General features: G+C 58.1%; 1 protein-coding gene across 1 annotated transcript; it reads right to left on the reverse strand.

The window, feature by feature from the left end:
- Positions 1-1,860: 1,860 nt before the first annotated feature.
- On the reverse strand, positions 1,861-16,957 carry THBS1 (thrombospondin 1). The gene is made up of 21 exons (XM_038741031.1): positions 16,789-16,957; positions 15,100-15,659; positions 14,412-14,487; positions 13,986-14,182; positions 13,752-13,877; positions 12,945-13,038; positions 12,425-12,598; positions 12,148-12,324; positions 11,865-12,038; positions 11,607-11,734; positions 11,313-11,465; positions 10,664-10,882; positions 9,980-10,087; positions 8,654-8,813; positions 8,397-8,515; positions 7,140-7,374; positions 6,392-6,619; positions 5,989-6,260; positions 4,714-4,811; positions 4,449-4,588; positions 1,861-3,829 (listed from the first exon to the last, which is right to left on the reverse strand). Exons 1-21 carry the CDS (start codon positions 16,871-16,873, stop codon positions 3,822-3,824), a joined length of 3,531 nt encoding a protein of 1,176 aa, XP_038596959.1. The 5' UTR covers positions 16,874-16,957; the 3' UTR covers positions 1,861-3,821.
- Positions 16,958-19,444: the final 2,487 nt, after the last annotated feature.

A 19,444-nucleotide genomic window follows, 5' to 3' on the forward strand; every position in this document is an offset into this window, starting at 1 on the left:
GGCTCCACCACTTGTCTGCTCTGTGACCTTGGGCAAGTCACTGCACTTCTCTGGGCCTCAGTGACCTCACCTGGAAAATGGGGGTTAAGACTGTGAGCCCCACGGGGGGCAACCCGATCACCTCGTATCTACCCCAGGGCTTAGAACGGTGCTTGGCACGTAGTAAGCACTTAACAAATATCGTAATTATTTATTATTTATTTATGATGTAGGAAATCGGGGAGGTGAGGTAGGAGGGGGCAGCGTGAGAGGGACAGCGCTCCCTCAGAGGAGAGGAGGGGGGCGTGTGTGTGTGTGTGTGTGTGTGTGTGTGTGTGTGTGTGTGTGTGGTGTCATGCACACACGTGCGCACAGATAGGAGAGCTCTGGGTCTCAGGAAATCCCTGTCCTGAAGTTCAGTGGAGGAAGAGGTGCACAGGAGCCTTACTAAAGCCCACTGACCGCAGGGACAGTGTTCGCTCTCCTCCCCTCGGGGCCCACGGTGCCGGCCGAACCCTGCCAGGCCTAAAGCCTCCATCCCCCAGACTCTCCAGACTGGGCCTTGCTGCTCACCCAGGAAAGGGTCGTCCGGGCTGGGGGCTGAAACCAAGACACGCCCGGTCCCCTCCTCAGGTACTACCTGGGCCCAGGTGACTGCCCCAAAACCTGATGCCCAACCCCATCAGGGAGAGGGGCAAGCAGAAGCACCGATCTTTCTAGATCTTGGAGCACTGATTAATCCAAGAGCCCGGCCCCTCTGACCCTCCAAGACCACCTGGGCCTTGGTGCCATGCAGCCTGGTCTGCCTGAGGCACCCCACTGAACCCACTGCCAAGCTCTTTTCAGAGCAAATCATGTGCAGATGCGAGGGAGAAAGAAAGAAAGAGTGGAGCAGGGGACGGGGCTCGTTGCACCTCTCTATGACTGACTCTTCATTACTCCACATCCAGTCTTTCTGGCATGGCCACCTCGCCAACCCGGAGTGCTCTGCTCTCCATCGGCTCTGCCCCTTCCAGATCTGCCTCAGGGCCTCTCACCTCCATGCCCCCATCCTCTTGATGCAGATCGAGTCTGCAGGGATCCTACCCCTTTCCCCCATGGATGGCAGGGGTAGCAGCAGCAAGGAGTCACTGAGCTCCTGGGGCGGAGGCCATATGACTTAAAGAGGGCTGAAAGACCCCCACTTCACTCTCCCTCTTCATGTTCCATGTGTCTGGCCCCGGAGCAGGGCCCAGAAGAGGTGACTTAGCAGGTTCCCCATCCCGGGGAGCGGGGGGAAGGAAGAGGACTTCCCTGGGGAAGCAGCTGCCCCCCAGTCCTGGGCTCCCTTCATGCCAGGGGCCTTCCCACCGGCAAGGCGGGTGCGTGGTGCAATCTCCGGCCATCCCTGCCACTTTCCGCCACCTACTCAGGCAACCGGTCAGTTGCATTTATTGGGCACCTGCGGTGGTCGCTTGAAAGAGGACAGTAAGTAAAAAACAAAAATCCCTGCCCTCAAGGCGCTTGCAATCTAGCCGGTGGCAAGTAAACTAATTCCCATGGAGGACCCAGAAGTGCACGAGAGACAAGAAAGCTCTCCTCGTAGAGAATCCTCAGGCTGCTCTCAGGCCTCCCAAGGGTCGTCGAATCCGGGCCCCCGTGTCTGACCCCTAGCCTGGCTAGACACAAAAGCATCCATTGGAGTCCGGCACTATGGAGGTCACCTCCTCTTGGCCATTCAAACCCCCAACAGGAAACACGCATCGCCGGCTGAATTCAGCAGCAGGGGTTGGAATGACCACAGACCCGGCCACCCCCTTCCCGCTCCTGCCCTGGGCGACCTCTGGCCATGAGTGGCCGGCCAAGAGAGCACTCCGGGAGAAGATTCGACACACGCAGGCATCGATTTCCATATTGGTTTATTGTTGGTTGTGGGAAAGAGAGCCCATTGTACAGCTTACACTGCCTTAAAATGGAAAATGGTTAAAAGTGTACAAAAAGCATGTTCTTAGGAGAAAAAAAAGTATATGCTCGTAGTAAAAACTCGGGGTATGAAGCGGAAAAAAAAATCTTCAATTCAGTGTGCAAATATCTTATAAAAATAGAAATACTAACTCTACAGGTAGCATCTTCTGATAAATTATTTTAAATAGTGACTCTAAACCGTACGAGATCTATCCCAATGGTAATATGAAAAATAATTTATAAAAATAAAGCGACGGTATACAAATTGGCCGACAAAGTCACACACCTCTAAAATCAGATCAGACATCTAGCCAAAGCCACGTATGTGTTGGGTTCACACCCAAGGAATGTGTTTTAGACTATGTACAACAGCAAATGGTTAATACTACAGTAGCTTTAAAGTTCATTAAACACTTAAAAAAAACTTTCTGCTTAATACAAAGGTTTTTTTTTTCTCAGCCACACAACAAATGAGGTAATATTTGTACATAAGTTTCACCTTTGTCATTTTTTTTTCTCTTTTGGAAAAATGAAAGATACTAGGTGTAAATAAATGCCTTTCCCTCGCTCAGACTGCCTGAGCGCAGGGCTGTCGGCATTGAAGCCACTGGCCACTCAGGGCCACCTGAAAGTTCACCTGCTAGTCCACATCAAACCGCAAAAAAAAAAAAGGACCAACAAGGAATAAGACCAAAAAATGTAAAAAAAAAACAAAAACCAAGGAAAAAAAAGTAAAATCACTCACACAAAGCACAAACTGAAAAAATTCACATCCCCATTCCCACCCCTGCTTCTTTCTGCATTGTGGGGTGGGACGCACCTCAATCCAATGTCTCTTCTAAAACTAAACACATCTCAACAGACTGGTCCAAACCCAGTCTAGATTCAAGGGAGAGCCAAGCGAGTTAATAAATAATCTATATTTACAATCTTTCAGTCTACGGACTCCAGTCAATGATTAGGGGGAATCTTCTGGATGCCTCCTTCTTCCTGATTCTTGAATGGTCTTTCAGTCTCGAACACCCAGGATAGGTAGAAAATAAATATTTTACTTTTTATGGTGGGGGGGTAGGAGGGGTGCTTCTCCATCCCCTACCATCTATAGCCCCGAAAGGTGATATTCGAAAGTCCCGAAGTTAAAGAAAAAAAAAAAGAAGGAATGTTTGCATTCAGGTTGCGATCATTTGTGCCTTTGTAACCATAAGGGGCAGGCCCGAGGGGGTCCGGTACCTTTGAGGGTAGCCAGGGGCCTGCTGAGAAGGGAGGAGGGGCTGCCCAATTTTGCTGCTACATCTGTGCAAGCTACTTCTGGAACCAAACGATTCTCTCCCTCCTTGACCCGGCTGGGGCCGCCTCGCCTGGCAACCTGCCGGCTTTGTGGGGGTCCTAGTTATGGCCTGGAAAGGGGCAGAGTGCGAGGGACAGGGACAGAGGGAGAGCAGAGCCAGGAGGGCGTCCAGCAGGGTCTCGCCCTCGCAGCCGGCGGTCTCTTCCTCCGTCCTCCGGAAGCAAACTCGGTAGCAGGCCTGTGATCGTTCCCTTTTGGTCTGTCCTCGCCGGCCAGCCCCCCTGCCGGGGTACGGCGGAGAGCGGGGGGAAGGGGAGGGCCCCATTTCCCTCTTGGAGCCCATGGCAGACTGGATGCGGCGGGTCCCCGAGGAACGAGGTGCCAGGCTGGGGCGGCCAGGGCAGCTGTTATCGGGCGGACGGCCGCGGGGCCTTGCGTGGTCAAGAGGGACGAGGTTGGTTCCGGGGCCCGCCCCTTGGGTGGGCCACGCACCCACATTTTGGCAAGCAGAGGGAGAGGAGTAGGGGGAGGAGGAGTAAAGAGAGGGTCCCGTGTCTCAGAAGGGGCGGGCCGGCGTGCTCTGTCAGTCTCCTGGCCCTTGGATCGGTGATTAGGAGTCTGAGGAGAGAGGTGAGATGTTTTTTGAGCTCAGGGTGGTCTAGAGGAGTCAAGTGGTCCTCCCTCCCTGCTCAGGACTCCCAGATCCAGCCTCTAGGACCCCGGATCCAGCAGCTGTCCAAGCGGGCGGCTGCCTGGCCCCAGAGTCCATGCGCCGGGGCAGGGTCAGACCTAAGGAATGGGTTCTAAACCCGGCTCTACTGCTTGTCACTTTGTGACCTTGAGCAGGTCACTTCACTTCTCCCTCATCTGTAAAATGGGGATTGAGACTGTGAGCCCCACGTGGGACAGGGACTGCATCCAACCTGATTTGCTTGTGTCCACCCCAGTGCCTGGGATATAGTGAGCGTTCAACAAATACCATTATAATAAAAGTAATTATTATTAGTAGTAGTAGTATTATTGGAGATTGGAACTCCATTCCCAGACTTCACTCTGTGGCAAGTCAGGCAGAGCCCCAGCCTCTCTCCTTCCCTCCATCCTTCCTTCCCTCTCTCTCTCCCCGCTAATGGGGCCCACTTGCGGGCAGGGAACTTGTCTCTGCAGCCAGTGAGAGACCGGCCGGACCCCAGGATGGAGCTCCAGCCCCTGGCCGCGGGGAGAGGGGAGTCCCCCTCACCTTTGCACTCGTATTTGAGGTCGGAGAAGAAGACCATTTCTTGGGAGAAGACGAACAGCCCCAGGCGGCCCCCGGCGTAGGTCTTGTCATAGATGGCCCCGGAGTCAGCCATGATCTTCTTGCCCTCGTACATGACCACCCTGCGAGAGCCAAAGCCAATGAGTCTTGTCCCCTCCGGTGCCTCCCAGCTGTCCCCACTGACCGGCCCACCCCCTCCCCCCATCACCGGGCCGTACTGGAACCCGAACCAGAGCTGGACGTTTACCTGATGTAGCCGGTCTTGGGGCGGTGGCTGAGACGCCATCTGTAGGCAGTGAAATCTTTCCAGCCAATGTGGCGGGGGTCGTGCCACAGAGTTCGCACCTAAGACACACAGGGTGGCAACCGGGGGTGAGGACGACAGAGGGCCCACCCAGTGGAGACGCTCCACTGGACAAGCTCCAAACCAGGCCCAGAGGCATCGGGGCCGAGCTGGGAAACGCAGCCCCAGCCCAAAGGTGTGTGACCCTCCGACGACCCTCTTGCATCTCGCCCTCGACCTGACTTTGGGGGGCAAGGGGTTTAACCCGCACTCAGCACCTTCCCCCACCAAAGACCACCGGGAGTCAGCCTGGCAGCAGGCCCTGGGGCCCGCAGAATGCTGCCTCGTGTCTCGTGGGTCTCCCCGACCGCATTTCCATTTTGGTGCTTGGCTTCTCTGCCGTGCTGCTCCTAGTAGACCAGTGCTCCTGGAGGACAGGGGCTGGGTCTGCTCTTTAACCATCATAATAATAATGATGGCATTTATTAAGCGCTTACTATGTGCCAAGCACTGTTCTAAGCGCTGGGGAGGTTACAAGGGGATCAGGTTGTCCCATGAGGGGGCTCACAGTCTTAGCCCCCATTTTACAGATGAGGTAACTGAGGCCCAGAGAAGCTAAGTGACTTGCCCAAAGTCACCCAGCTGGCAATTGGCAGAGCTGGGATTCAAACAGATGACCTTTGACTAGGGAATCAGGCCCAGAGAGGCTAAGGGACTCCCTCTAGGTCACACAGCAGGCTAGCAGCAGAGATGGGATTAGGACCCAGGTGTCCCACCTCCCCACCTAGGCCCAAGCCCCCTGGGCACTCATGGGAAGCAGCATGGCCTAGTGCAAAGAATGTGGGCCTGAGAGTCGGATGTCATGGGTTCTAATCCCAATTCCACCACCTGTCAGCTGTGTGACCTTGGGCAAGTCACTTCACTTCTCCATGCCTCCATGCATCGGTAAAATGGGGATTAAGACTATGAGCCCTATGTAGTACAGGGACTGTGTCCAACCCGATTATCTTGTATCTACCCCAGCGCTTAGTACAGTACCTGGCACACAGTAAGCACTTAACAAATGCCATAATCATTATTATTATTATTATTATTATCATTAAAACCGTGTCCTACGACTTGCTGAACAACCCTTCCCGAGCCGAGGACCAGTCAGCCTGCACTCGGTGGTGAAGGGCACCCCCACAACCCAGGACCCCCCCGGGTGGGCGCGGCCCCTCCGCCCTCGCCGACACCCACCTGTCCAGTTGTGTTGCCGGTGTGCCACAGGGCGTTCCGCAAGTGCTCGCCGGGCCCGGTGGTGGAGTTGACCACCTTGACCGAGAGGCCGGAGTATCCCTGGGCGACTGTGGGGGTGCTGTCCCAGTAGGACTGGGTCACCTGCTTCCACATGACCACATAGAAGCGGCTGCTGGACTGGTACCCGAAGACGAAGCCGGCGTAGTCATCGTCCCTCTCGGTGTTGATGAAGAACGTGCCACTGAAGTCCACGGCGTCGAACTCGTCGAAACCTGGCCAGAGAGAGAAGGCAACTGGTCATTCCTCCCGGCTCCCGTGGATCTCGCCCCGGCCGATGGGATGGTCACCTGGCAAGGCGGGGAGGGCGGGCAGCCTTTGTTCACGGGGATGGGATCTTACTCACCCACGGCCAGGCCGGGATCGCAGTTGACTGTCTGGACCAGCTCCTTGCCCTGGTGACGCACCACCCAGTTGGGGTCATTCTGGGATGTGCCCTTGGGGTCAAGCGGGATCATCTGGAACCGGCGGAAGTCGGTCTCGCTGATGTCCACGTTCTCGGGACAGGCGTCGTCAATGTCAGGCACGTTGTCTTGGTCGAAGTCGTCCTTGCAAGCATCGCCACGGCCGTCGCCTGCGGGGAAACGGGGCGGGATTGAAGGACCTCGGATGTCCGGAGAGGCACAAGTTGAAAGTTGGAAGGCGTGTGGCTGGGGGTAGGTTCCAGAGGATTTGGGAAAAGCCCAAAAGGTTGGGAGGGGGGAGTCAAAATGTTGGACGGTCTGTCCTGGGTCCCTCAGGGAGAGTCAGTGGTGTTGGACGGTCAGGGCTGGCTCACTGGGGGAGAGTCGGCTGGTCCCTGTCTACCCATGAGGGTGGGGGTCCAGGAGGGCAGCCAGCACATCTTTCCTTCAAGCATTTTGGTGGCCCAGTTGGAGATGGAGTCTCAGGCTGGGCGGCACACGGTGGGGCCGAGCCAAAAATGACGCCCGATAATTGAGACCCCAGGGATGAGGGAGAAGCCACCTGGCCAGATGCCAACAGGCCACCTCAACCACGTAGGACTTCAGCCACCCTTCCCCTGGCAGGAGGGAGAGGTTCTTCCCCTCACCCAGGGGCCCACAGCCCGGCCAGGCACGTCCTAGCCCACTCACCATCTGAGTCTTTCTGGTCAGGATTGGGCACCAGCCGGCAGTTGTCCTTGCCATCGGGCACGCCGTCATTGTCGTCGTCGGGGTCGCAAGCATCCCCCTTGCCGTCCTTGTCGTGGTCCGCCTGGTTGGCATTGGGCACGTAGGGACAGTTGTCCAGGTTGTTCTGGTGGCCGTCCTCGTCGATGTCCTGATTGTTGTCGCATTTGTCGCCAATGCGGTCTGAATCAGAGTCCAGCTGGTGGGGGGAAGAAGGGGCGGGTCAGAGTCCAGCTCCCAGGCTGACCAGCCCCAAAACCATGGACATCTGGGGGGCAACGGACCCCTGGAGAGGAGGAGGGGGAGGAGGGAGTGGCTGGCTGTAAACTAGGATTCGTCTACTCAGAAACAATGACCTTGGAAGCAGCATCCCACCCGCTTCCTCACCTGTAAGGGACGGTCAGAACCTCTGCCTGGGGAAGAGCCGGGCCTATCACTCCTGTAACCGAGCTTCCCAAAGCCAGCCTGATCTGCATTTGGGCCCTGGGCCTGCCTGGTGGTCTGTTTGGACCTTCCAGCAGCTTTGATCACGTCCAGTTGCGGTGGAGAAATCGGGATGAGACCTCACTGACAGGAGAAGCGGCCCTAGAGTTTGTGTTTAACTTGCTCGGGGACACGGGCTGCCAAGCCCGCCCTTCAGGGCAGGAAAGGCCTGCTCGCTGCCCTCCCTCCGCCTAACTTGGTTCTGGGACAGAACCAGTCGAGCCGCCGGTCGGGCCCTGGGGCTCGGACCCTGCTGCCTGACTGGCCCACTGACTGGCTGACACGGGCTCCCACTGGGGTGGTCAGAAAGCTTGAAAATTAGCCATGAGGAGGCTGGGTGTCCTTGACCTTCACCTAACGGGGGCTCAGGAAGAAGCGGAGGAGGGGAAGGAGGCTGTCACCCCGCAACTTGGGACTCGGACTCTTCCCTCGCTTTTACCTTCAACCCGGCTAGGCCCAGACCTGTTCCGGCTTCCATCTGTTCCTCCCCCGCCCTGGGATGGGTGGGAGCATGCCTTGTTTCCATAGCAACACCTAAGTGACTCTCCGATGGCACCCCCCAGCGTGGACCTGTTCCCCCAAAAGCTGTCTTAGCAAGGTTCAGGGCTCCACCTGATCGGTGAGCCCCACCCCTGTGGTGGGCCGGGGCGGGGGGCGAGTCCTTGGAGAAGCCATGGCTCCCATGGGGGAGGCCAGGTGGCTGGAGGCCAGAGACCTGGGCGGGACAGGGGGAATTACCTGGTCGGGATTGTGCTCCATCGGGCAGTTGTCGCAGTGATCTCCGACCCCATCCATGTCAGAGTCCTTCTGGTCCACGTTGTACACGTACTGACAGTTGTCCCGCTCATTGAGGATGCCTGTGGGGAGGAGCGAGAGGATTGGAGGGGGTTGAGGCAGGGGGCGAGGCTCGAACCCGGTGAGTCCGAGTGCCAGCTGTGTAACAGCCGTGTGCTAGCCACATCCCAGAGCCGGGGAGGGGCGGCAGGAACTCGTACCATCCCCGTCGATGTCCACGGCACAGGCGTCCCCTTCGCCGTTGTTGTCGGTGTCGGCCTGGTCCGGGTTGGGGTTGTAGGGGCAGTTGTCGCAGCGGTCACCCACGTCGTCGCGGTCATAGTCGTACTGGGCCGGGTTGTAGTGGAAGGGGCAGTTGTCCTGAGGAAAAGGGAATGGGGCGGGTGGGATTACACTTCGGCCAGGGGCCCCGCCGGCCCCAGCCCCCGCCTGCTGCCGCAGCGGGAGGCTGCAGGAAACCAGTCGTGTTTTAACTGGAGGCGGGAAAAGGGGCCGGGTAAGTGCAACAACGACGGAATTGATTCAGGGCTCACTAGGGGCCGGGCACCAAGCCAAGCACTGTACTCTGCCCTGGCAAACAAGTGTGGTGGTCAGCCCGGGCCCAGTCCCTGGCCCCCACAGCCATGGGCTCACTGTCTAGGAGGGAAGAGCAAGGGGACCTTATCCCCCTTTTGCAGAGGAGGGAAGAGAGGCCCAGAGAAGCTAAATGACTTGCCCAAAGACACAGAGCAGGCCAGGGCGGAGGCGAGGCTAAAACCCAGTGACTCCGAGTGCCAGCTGTGTACCGGCCACGTGCTAGCCGCATCCCAGATAAGAGAGACGAGGAGTAGTGTGGATTAGCGGATAGATCCTGGCTCCGCTATTTTTCCGCTGTGTGACCTTGGGCAAGTCATTTTACTTCTCTGTGCCTCAGCTACCTTGCGAGCCCCAGGTGGGATATGAACTGGGTCCAACCTGATTAATAATAATAATAATAATAATAATAATGTTGGTATTTGTTAAGCGCTTACTATGTTCCAAGCACTGTTCTAAGCACTGTGGGGGGATACAAGGTAATCAAGGTTGTCCCACGTGGGGCTCACAGTCTTAATCCCCCTTTTACAGATGAGGGAACTGAGGCCCAGAGAAGTTAAGTGACTTGCCCAAAGTCACACAGCTGACAAGTGGCGGAGCCAGGAGTTGAACCCATGACCTCTGACTCCCAAGCCCGGGCTCTTCCCACTGAGCCACGCTGCTTCTCTGATTACCTTGCATCCATCCCAGTGCTTAGAGCAGTGCCTGGCATACAGCAGTCAGTACCATTTTAAAGAAAAAAAGAAAGAGCAAGGGGGACCTGCCGGAGTCTCGGGCCTAAGTGAACAGAGCTCCATTTATGCCTGAGGCTCGCGCCTGAGACACTTCCATTAGGAGGCTGGGCCACCTGCAAGCTCTCTACCCTCCAGCCTTCCCCTGGGCTGGGCCAGACTGGGCCGGGCCGGGCCTTATCCCGGGCTGCTGGTTCCCACCATCAAAGGCGAGGCACTCACCCGATCATCCGGGATCTTGTCGTTGTCATCGTCATTGTCGCAGGCGTCCCCGATCCCATCCCCATCGTAGTCCTCCTGGCCGGAGTTGGGGATGTTGGGGCAGTTATCCTGGAGCAGAGAGAATGAAGGCGGTCATTGCAGATGGTCACGCTGGCCCCGTTCTCCCCTCTACCTTTATTTTATTTTGTTAGTATGTTTGGTTTTGTTCTCTGTCTCCCCCTTTTAGACTGTGAGCCCACTGTTGGGTAGGGACTGTCTCTATATGTTGCCAATTTGTAGTTCCCAAGCGCTTAGTACAGTGCTCTGCACATAGTAAGCGCTCAATAAATACGATTGATGATGATGATGACGACCACGGGACAGCGGCCCCGGCCACCCGGGAAGGGGAACCTGGCTACTTCCCCCAGTTTCCAGGTTCCACCCGGGACCCCCCATCGCTGAGCAGGAGGGAGGATCGGTGGCTCCCGAGGGCCAGTCCCACGGCACGTCTGAACGGCAAGGAGACCCGCAGTCCTCACAGACGGCGGGCCGGGCTCGGCCACCACTGGAGAGTTGGACGGCCCCTTCCCCGCACGTGGGGATGGTTCTGGCCCATTACCACGGTATCAGCGGGATCCCATCGGCCGAGCGTGTAGGGGGCGAGCACTGCCACTCGGCCACCCGGTTGCAGCAGAGGCCACTCACCTTCTTGCAGTGGTACGTGGCATTGGCCACGCAGACGAGGTCCTCGTTGGGCCAGCCATCCAGGTCTGTGTCCTCCCCGCAGATGACGCCGTTGCCGGCGTAGCCCGGCCTGCACTCGCAGCGGAACATGGGGTCGCTGAAGTGGCCCAGGTAGTTGCACTTGGCGTTCTTGTTGCAGTCGTGGGTCCCGTCTGTGCACGGGTTTCGGGGCTTGCACACCTGAGGGCCGAGGAGAGCCGGGTCAGGGGTCCGGCCACAGAATCGGGGAGGCCCAGGGATCGAGTTTCCGTGGACGGAAGACTGGCTCCTTGTGGGAGGTCCCACCCTCAGGCCCCGTCCCCGATTCCTCTGTCTCCCCCTTTTAGACTGTGAGCCCACTGTTGGGTAGGGACTGTCTCTATATGTTGCCAACTTGTACTTCCCAAGCGCTTAGTACAGTGCTCTGCACACAGTAAGCGCTCAATAAATACGATTGATGATGATGGTTTCACCCTGGCTGAATTGGCACTGGGTTCTCTCTGCCCTCCAACCTGGGACCCGGGAGCCAACCGGGAACAGATGCCACCGTCGTACCGGCAGCCCCAATGGCTGGAGAGCACCTGCCCCCGCCCGCCTCCTTCCAGGGGGGATCCACGCCTGCCCAGCTCACCTGCTTGTTGGCGGTGGCATATTCGATGCTGCGTCCGAAGGGCTGTGATCCCGTGAAGCGAGGCGGGCAGGGCAGGCAGTTGTAGCCGGGGTCCGTGTTCTCGCAGCGATGCTCCCCGTTGAAGTGGAAGCAGGCGTCGGGCACCTCTAAGCACTGCAGCAGGAGCGGGCAGGGGGCCGGCCCTCAGCTTTGAGCCCACAGGCTGCCCCTGCTGCATCCTCAGCCCCCCGGAGCCTGGTCCGGCCCAGCCCGCCGCCCACGACCTCCCCCACGGGGCCACCCAGATCTGCCCACCTCGTCGATATCCTTGCACTGGATTCCGTTGCCGGTGTAGCCAGACGGGCAGGCGCCACACTTCCAGGTGCCGTCGGCGAAGCTGGTGCACTTGGAGCCGGCGAAGCAAGGGTTCGACAGGCATCCGTCTGCATCGAGGGCAGAGGCAGCGAGTCAGGCAGGGGCGGGAGCCGGGGTGGGGGGACGCGGTCCGGGCTCCCGCTCGCCGCTCGGGCTGATGGCGGGACGGTGGCACGGCCCAAGGGGAGGCCAACCTACCGATCGGGCAGTCCTGCTTGTTGCAGGTCTGGCTTCCGGTGGCATCGCCCATGCAATCCTTGCCGCCGAACTGGGGCTTGGGATCGTTGCAGAGCCTCTTGCGCTGCTGCAGGCCTCCCCCGCAGGTGACGGAACACACGTCCCACAGCGACCAGGGGCCCCAGCCGCCGTTGACTACGGGGAAACAAGACCCCGGTCAGCCCCTGCCGGGGGCCGGGGACCCAGGCCCGGTGGTGATGCCCCCTCCCCTCCGACGGTGGACACGCTCCCGGGGGCCACTCACTGGGGCAGGCGTCCTTCTGGCAGGCCTTGGTCTCCCGCGCCTCGCCCTTGCACGGCTTGCCGTTCATCTGGGGGCTGGGTGAGTTGCAGAGACGGATCCTGGTGATCACCCCGGCGCCGCACGTCACGGAACAGGTCGACCAGGGAGACCAGTGGCTCCAGCCACCATCCTGGTTGACTAGAGAGGGAAAGAGGGAGAGGGAGAGGAGCCGTCAACGGGGCCGCTCGCTCCCCGGAGCCCGTCGGGCTTCCCCATGGGCAGCTCCGGTCACACTCACATCTCTTGTCGCACTCTTGGAGGTGGCAGGTGCGGGTCTGCACGGAAGAGCCCTCGCAGCGGTTGTTGAGGCTGTCGCAGGATCGGCCGCGCTGCTGGATGCCGTTGCCACAGGTCGCCGAGCAGGTGGTCCATTCGGACCAGGGGGACCAGCCGTCCTCTGCCGAGTCGCTGGCTGGAGGGGGACACAGTGCCGTTGAGCGCAGGCCCCCCCATCCTCAAACCTGACATGCTCACGCTGGGCCCGCACTCCTGCCAGTTGCCGATATCCTTAGCCCCAACACTGAGACCCAGACAGGCAGGGGGGACGGGGTGTCTCGTGGGGCCTCTGTCAATCAATCAATCAATCAATCAATCGTATTTATTGAGCGCTTACTGTGTGCAGAGCACTGTACTAAGCGCTTGGGAAGTACAAGTTGGCAACATATAGAGACAGTCCCTACCCAACAGTTGGTTCACAGTCTCTGTCCAGGGGCCCGCTGGGACCGTGAGGGTGGCTCTGCCGTTGGAGGGATACTCACGCCAACACCGCGGGCAGCATTCGCCGTCGGGAACCGTGGCGTTGGAGCAGGGCATGAGTGGGCAGGAGACTTTCTTGCAGATGGTGACGGAGTTCTGGAGAGAAGGGGGCGGGAGGAGAGAGAGTTCGTCAAGCCCCCGGAGCCGGCGGGCACTCCCAAGAGGGGCGGGGGTGGGCCTGGAGGAGTTTGGGGGTCCCACTGAGGGAAGCTGAGCCCGGCTGGCGGGTGGCCGCTCTGCAGTTCCCTAATCGCTGGACGCTGTGGGTGGAGTGGACCGGATGCCTCTAGTCGCCCGTTCCTCGGCCCCGCCCATGCCGGGAAACAGAGACCCCGGGTGCCACTCTCCCTCACCCAGATGGGCACCAAACTGGTCCCATCAGGAAGGGCCGGTGTTTTGCAAGGTCGGTGCCAGAGATCCAGTCAGCCTTAAGCTGGGCTGGACCGCCGAGCCTTGTCGGGAACCAGGAAACCGGACTCCCCTAGTTCTTCGGCCCCCGCAGGGAAACCCAAGCCGAACCCAGCCAGGGGAGGGGTGCCGGGAGTGAGCCAGTCAGTGTGCTAAGAGGGCCCACTTAGGCGCTAGAGGGGGAGTGAGCGGGGGGCCCGGGGCCCTGCGTGGATAGAGGGGGACGGTGGCCACTGGCTGGTTCGACTCCCAACCCTGAACATTAAGGCTAATGAAGTTGGCCCCGATTCGGTGTTTATCCTGAGCTGAGACAGATAGAGGATGTTTGGCTCAGACCCAAACCCTGGCCCGCAAGGGGTTTCCGCCGGATAGGGGCAGCTGAGGCCTGGCGAGGTGCTCACCTGGCAGCGGCATTCGGTGCAGCTATCGATGGTCCACTCTTCGTTGTTCCTGTACTGAACGCCATTGTGGAAGCAGATGGGAGGCCTCTGCACCTCCCCGTTGATCAACAGTTCGTTCTCTTCCGTCTGGTGGGCAGACAGGGGAGGGGGACGCAAGGCCCGTCAGTGCCCACCCCGGCTCTCCCCGCCCGGCCCGGACCAGCCGCCGACTCGCGGGTCTCCCGGGCCCCTTACCACTTTGCGGATGCTGTCCTGCAGGCCGGTCACGATGGTGCGCAGCCCCTTCAGCTCCATGAACATGCTGGTCAGCTCGTCGCAGGAGAAGCCGCAGACGCCCTGCGTGTCCTTGGTCTTGTGGCCGATGAAATTGGTGCGGATGGCCGGGCTGGAGCCGTTCATGGGGTTGTCGAGGGTGATGACCGCACTGGTGGCTGCGGGGAGCCGGACAGTCAGAGGAGGTCTGAGGACTCCCACATCCAGTCACCCTCCTGCCTGCCCCGCTGCCCAGGAGGCTCCGCTCCAAGTGTGTGTGTGAGTGTGAGTGAAAAGAGAGAAGTTGGCCCTCGTCTCTGGATCCGCAAACCACCCCCTCACTGTCCATCAGCTATTCTGGGTCAACCACCCACCCCCTCCTTGGTCCCAAGGCCCAGCTCCACTCACCCCTCGAGCAGCCCTTGTTTCTGAGGATGTCCTCCGGGGTGGTCCCAAAGACGAACCGCACATTCTGGAGACCCCCCTACGGGCAGAGGAGAAAGACAGTGTTCAGGAGCCAGATTGGGGGATCCGGCCAGGCCCAGTGGGCTCAGCCCTCTGGCACCAGCAGGGCCATTCAAGAGGAGCCATAGTGAAACAACAGGCCACCTGCCCATCTCCGGGGCATTACTGCCCTTGCCCACCAACCCCTTTAGGCCCGCCAAGCCTCCGCGTGCATCCCCGACGGGCCCGGGGGGCCCCGGCAGGGAGTCCAATCGCTGGCCAGTCAAGGATGCCGTGCCCGAGGTCCAAGATCCCAAGGTCTCAGGCAGGAGCCCCAGAACCCACATTTCCGGAAGCTGAGGGCAGAGGGGAAACACTCCTGCCCACGCTGCTCCCAACCCAGGGCCTTGCCAGAGAGCGGCCCCTTCTCCCAGGACAGATGGGCAAGTCTGGGCCATGCGGTCCGACACCTACGCCGGCCATCCCGAGGTCCCTGGCACAGCGGGGGTGGACACTGAAGGCCGGGGCTAGCGGACCGCAGCCTGTTTCTTCACCCACCCCAGACAGGCCGCCTCTCTGCCCCTGCGACCCCGTTCCCCCCAACCCAAGCCTTCCTGGCACGCAGCGGTGGGCGAGGCGAAGGCGGGCTCACCTGGAAGTTGTCATTGACACCCCCTCTGGCTACGTAGAGCCGGGCACGGCTGGCCAGGTCCCGGGTGAAGACGCTCTGAATGGGCACGTCCAGCTCGGCGTTCTCCATCTTGTCGCAGCCCACGTAGAGCTGGGCCCGGTCCTCCTGGACGAACAGGGTGAGGCTCTTCCACTGGCCCGTGGCCAGCTGCGCCTCCTCCACTGACACAACCTGCTGCTTCCCGGGCACGGCCAGGCTCAGGTCCAGCGTGCCCGCCTTGCCGTTGGAGACCAGGCTGAAGACGTGGCCCGAGCCGTCCTTGCGCTCCACGGCCAGCAGCGTCCCTCGAGTCTTCTTCAGCTGCCTCAGGGTGGCTAGCAGGATGAAGCCCTTCTCGGCCCGCACGGCGTCCACCAGGTCCTGGAACTTGTCGTCGGGCACGGCGGGGATCAGGCCGGCGTCCTCGATGCGGTAGGCCGGGCTGGACGGGTCAGGCCCCTTCACCAGGCGGCGGCCAGGGCCCTTGCGGGACGCGCCGATCAGTTCAAAGAGGTCGAACACGCCATTGTCTCCCCCGGACCCTGTTTGGGGGGGAGCGGGGGCAGCGGGAGCCGCCAACGGTACGCTTAGTACAGTGCCTGGCACACAGTCAGCCCTTACTAGCTACCGTAATTATTGCTAGGAGGGCCGGGCCGGGGCAGCGGCGGGACCCAAGTGTCCCAGTTGAGGAGGAGCTCCTGTGCACCCTGGGGATCATCATCATCATCATCATCAATCGTTTTTATTGAGCGCTTACTGTGTGCAGAGCACTGTACTAAGCGCTTGGGAAGTCCAAGTTGGCAACATATAGAGACAGTCCCTACCCAACAGTGGGCTCATGGTCTAAAAGGGGTCCTGGCAGGTCCTGGATCCTGGCAGGGCCCCTCCAGCTAGGGAAGCCCCCTGCCCCTGGGACGGGGAGGGGAGGTCATTGACACCCCATATATATATAGTTGCCAACTTGTACTTCCCAAGCTCTCAGTACAGTGCTCTGCACACAGTCAGCGCTCATTAAATATGATTGAATGAATGAATGAATGAGGTGGGCGTCCTGGGCACCTCTGCTGGGTTGGGACGGGGGGCAACGGGCATCAGGCGGGAGGAGCGGAGCCCCCGGCCTCTTCTCCGGGCTGACCCGGGAGCCCAGAGGGACTGGACGCTCCCCAGAGTGGCTCCCTCCCCCCCGGGCTGCCCCTTCTTCCTCCTCCTCCTCCTCCTCCCTCCGGACTCTAGCCTGTGAGCCCACTTCCTAGCCTGTGAGCCCACCGTTGGGTAGGGACCTCCTCTCTATGTTGCCAAGCGCTTAGTCCAGTGCTTTGCACACAGGAAGCGCTCAATAAACACGACTGACTGGCTGACTGAATGGTCTAAGCGCTGGGGGGGACATACAATCAATCAAGCGCTTAGTCCAGTGCTCTGCACACAGGAAGCGCTCAATAAATCCGATTGATTGACTGATCAATCAGTCAATCGTATTTCCAAGGTCACCAGGTTGTCCCCCGAGGGGCTCCCGGCCTTCGTCCCCGTTTCACAGGCGCAAGTGGGGGCGGGATTCGGTCCATCCTAATAAATAGGATGGATTGATTGGTTGATCATCATCCTCATCAATCGGATTTATTGAGCGCTTCCTGTGTGCAGAGCACTGGACTAAGCGCTTGCTGATTGACTCACCTCCGACCCATTTGGCGTCCGAGCCTCCTAGAAGGGGCAGCAGCAGCAGCAGCAGCAGCAGGGCCAGTCCTCGGCGTGGGCCCATGGTGGGAAGGACAGGGGGGCGAGGGAAGGGCCCGAGGGCCAAACGGGACTCAAGGAGGGAAAAGGAAGGAGGGAAGGAAAGAAGGAAGGAGGATCAGTGGAGGAACGCAGCCTGCAGAGCAGTGCTGGGGGATGCGGCTACTGCGCGCTTTTAAAGCGCTCCTCGCATTCCTGGGGAGGTCGAGGACCAATCAGCGGCGGCCGGGCAGGAAACGGGGGGCGGGGAGGGGGGGGTGGGGGGAAGGGGAGGGAGATTTGGGGAAAGGGGGGGCCTCTCCCACCCCAACCCCCTTCCCTCCCTCCCTCCCTCCCTCCTTCCCCCCCGCAGGCCGAGCGCAACTTTCCAAGTCCAGCGAGTTTGGGAGCGCAGCTTCCGCGGCTCGGCGGCCAGAGCCCGGGTTGAAGAGTCAGCGGCCCTGGGTTCGAATCCCGCCCCCATTTGCGCCTGTGAGACGGGGGTGAAGGCCGGGAGCCCCTCGGGGGACAACCTGGTGCCCTTGGAAATACGATTGACTGATCCATCAGTCAATCAATCAATCGGATTTATTGAGCGCTTCCTGTGTGCAGAGCACTGGACTAAGCGCTTGATTGATTGTATGTCCCCCCCAGAGCTTAGACCAGTCAGTCAGTCGTATTTATTGAGCGCTTCCTGTGTGCAGAGCACTGGACTGCTGAGAGCTCACCTCCTCCAGGAGGCCTTCCCAGACTGAGCCCCTTCCCTCCTCTCCCCCTCATCATCATCGTCATCAATCGTATTTATTAAGCGCTTACTATGTGCAGAGCACTGTACTAAGCGCTTGGGAAGTACAAATTGGCAACATATAGAGACAGTCCCTACCCAACAGTGGGCTCACAGTCTAAAAGACTCGTCCCCCTCGACTCGTCCCCCTCTCCATCCCCCCATCTTACCTCCTTCCCTTCCCCCCAGCACCTGTATATATGTATAGATGTTTGTACATATTTATTACTCTATTTATTGATTTATTTTACTCGTACATATGTATTCTATTTATTTTATTTTGTTAGTATGTTTGGTTTTGTTCTCTGTCTCCCCCTTTTAGACTGTGAGCCCACTGTTGGGCAGGGACTGTCTCTATATGTTGCCAATTTGTACTTCCCAAGCGCTTAGTACAGTGCTCTGCACACAGTAAGCGCTCAATAAATATGATTGATGATGATGATGGACTAAGCGCTTAATTGATTGTATGTCCCCCCAGCGCTTAGACCATTCAGTCAGTCAGTCAGTCGTGTTTATTGAGCGCTTCCTGTGTGCCGAGCACTGGACTAAGCACTTCATCATCATCATCAATCGTATTTATTGAGCGCTTACTGTGTGCAGAGCACTGGACTAAGCGCTTGGGAAGTACAAATTGGCAACATATAGAGACAGTCCCTACCCAACAGTGGGCTCACAGTCTAAAAGGGGGAGACAAAACCAAACATACTAACAAAATAAAATAAATAGAATAGATATGGACAAGTAAAATAAATAAATTGTATGTCCCCCCCAGCGCTTAGACCATTCAGTCAGTCAGTCGTATTTATTGAGCGCTTACTATGTGCAGAGCACTGGACTAAGCGCTTGATTGATTGTATGTCCCCCCAGCACTTAGACCATTCAGTCAGTCAGTCAGTCAGTCGTGTTTATTGAGCGCTTCCTGTGTGCAGAGCACTGGACTAAGCGCTTGGGAAGTACAAGTTGGCAACGTAGAGAGATGGGCCCTACCCAACCAGGGCTCTTTCCACTGAGCCACGCTGTTTCTCTACCAAAAAGCTTAACAAATACCATCATCATCCCATCATCGTAATAGAGAAGCAGCGTGGCTCAGTGGAAAGAGCCCGGGCTTTGGAGTAAGAGGCCATGGGTTCAAATCCCGGCTCCGCACATTGTCAGCTGTGTGACGTTGGGCAAGACACTTAACTTCTCTGTGCCTCAGTTACGTCATCTGTAAAATGGGGATGAAAACTGTGAGCCCCCCATGGGACAACCTGATCACCTTGTAACCTCCCCAGTGCTTAGAACAGTGCTTTGCACATAGTAAGTGCTTAATAAATATTATTATTATTATTATTATTATCATACAGTGCAACCACGGGGCCTAACAGACAAGGCGTCTGATTCCCGATCAGAAGGTTAAGGGCTCACAGTCTAGACCAGTGCTTGGCACATAGGAAGCACTTAACAGATACATATTTACTAATTGTACATATTGTACAACAGTACTATTGTACAAGCGCTCATACATATTTACTAGTCTATTGATTTTATTTTGTTAATATGTTCTGTTTTGTTGTCCGTTGTTGGGTAGGGACTGTCTCTAGGTGTTCCAGCGCTTAGAACAGCGCTTTGCACAAAGTAAGAGCTTGACAAATGCCATCATTATTATTATTATTATTATTACGTTGCCAACTTGTACTTCCCAAGCGCTTAGTACAGTGCTCTGCACACAGTAAGCGCTCTATAAATACGATTGAATGAACAGATACCATTATTATTATTATTATTATGTTGCCAACTTGTACTTCCCAAGCGCTTAGTACAGTGCTCTGCACACAGTAAGCGCTCAATAAA

Source organism: Tachyglossus aculeatus (assembly GCF_015852505.1).
Source record: "Tachyglossus aculeatus isolate mTacAcu1 chromosome 12 unlocalized genomic scaffold, mTacAcu1.pri SUPER_6_unloc_1, whole genome shotgun sequence".
NCBI classification, from domain to species: Eukaryota; Metazoa; Chordata; class Mammalia; order Monotremata; family Tachyglossidae; genus Tachyglossus; species Tachyglossus aculeatus.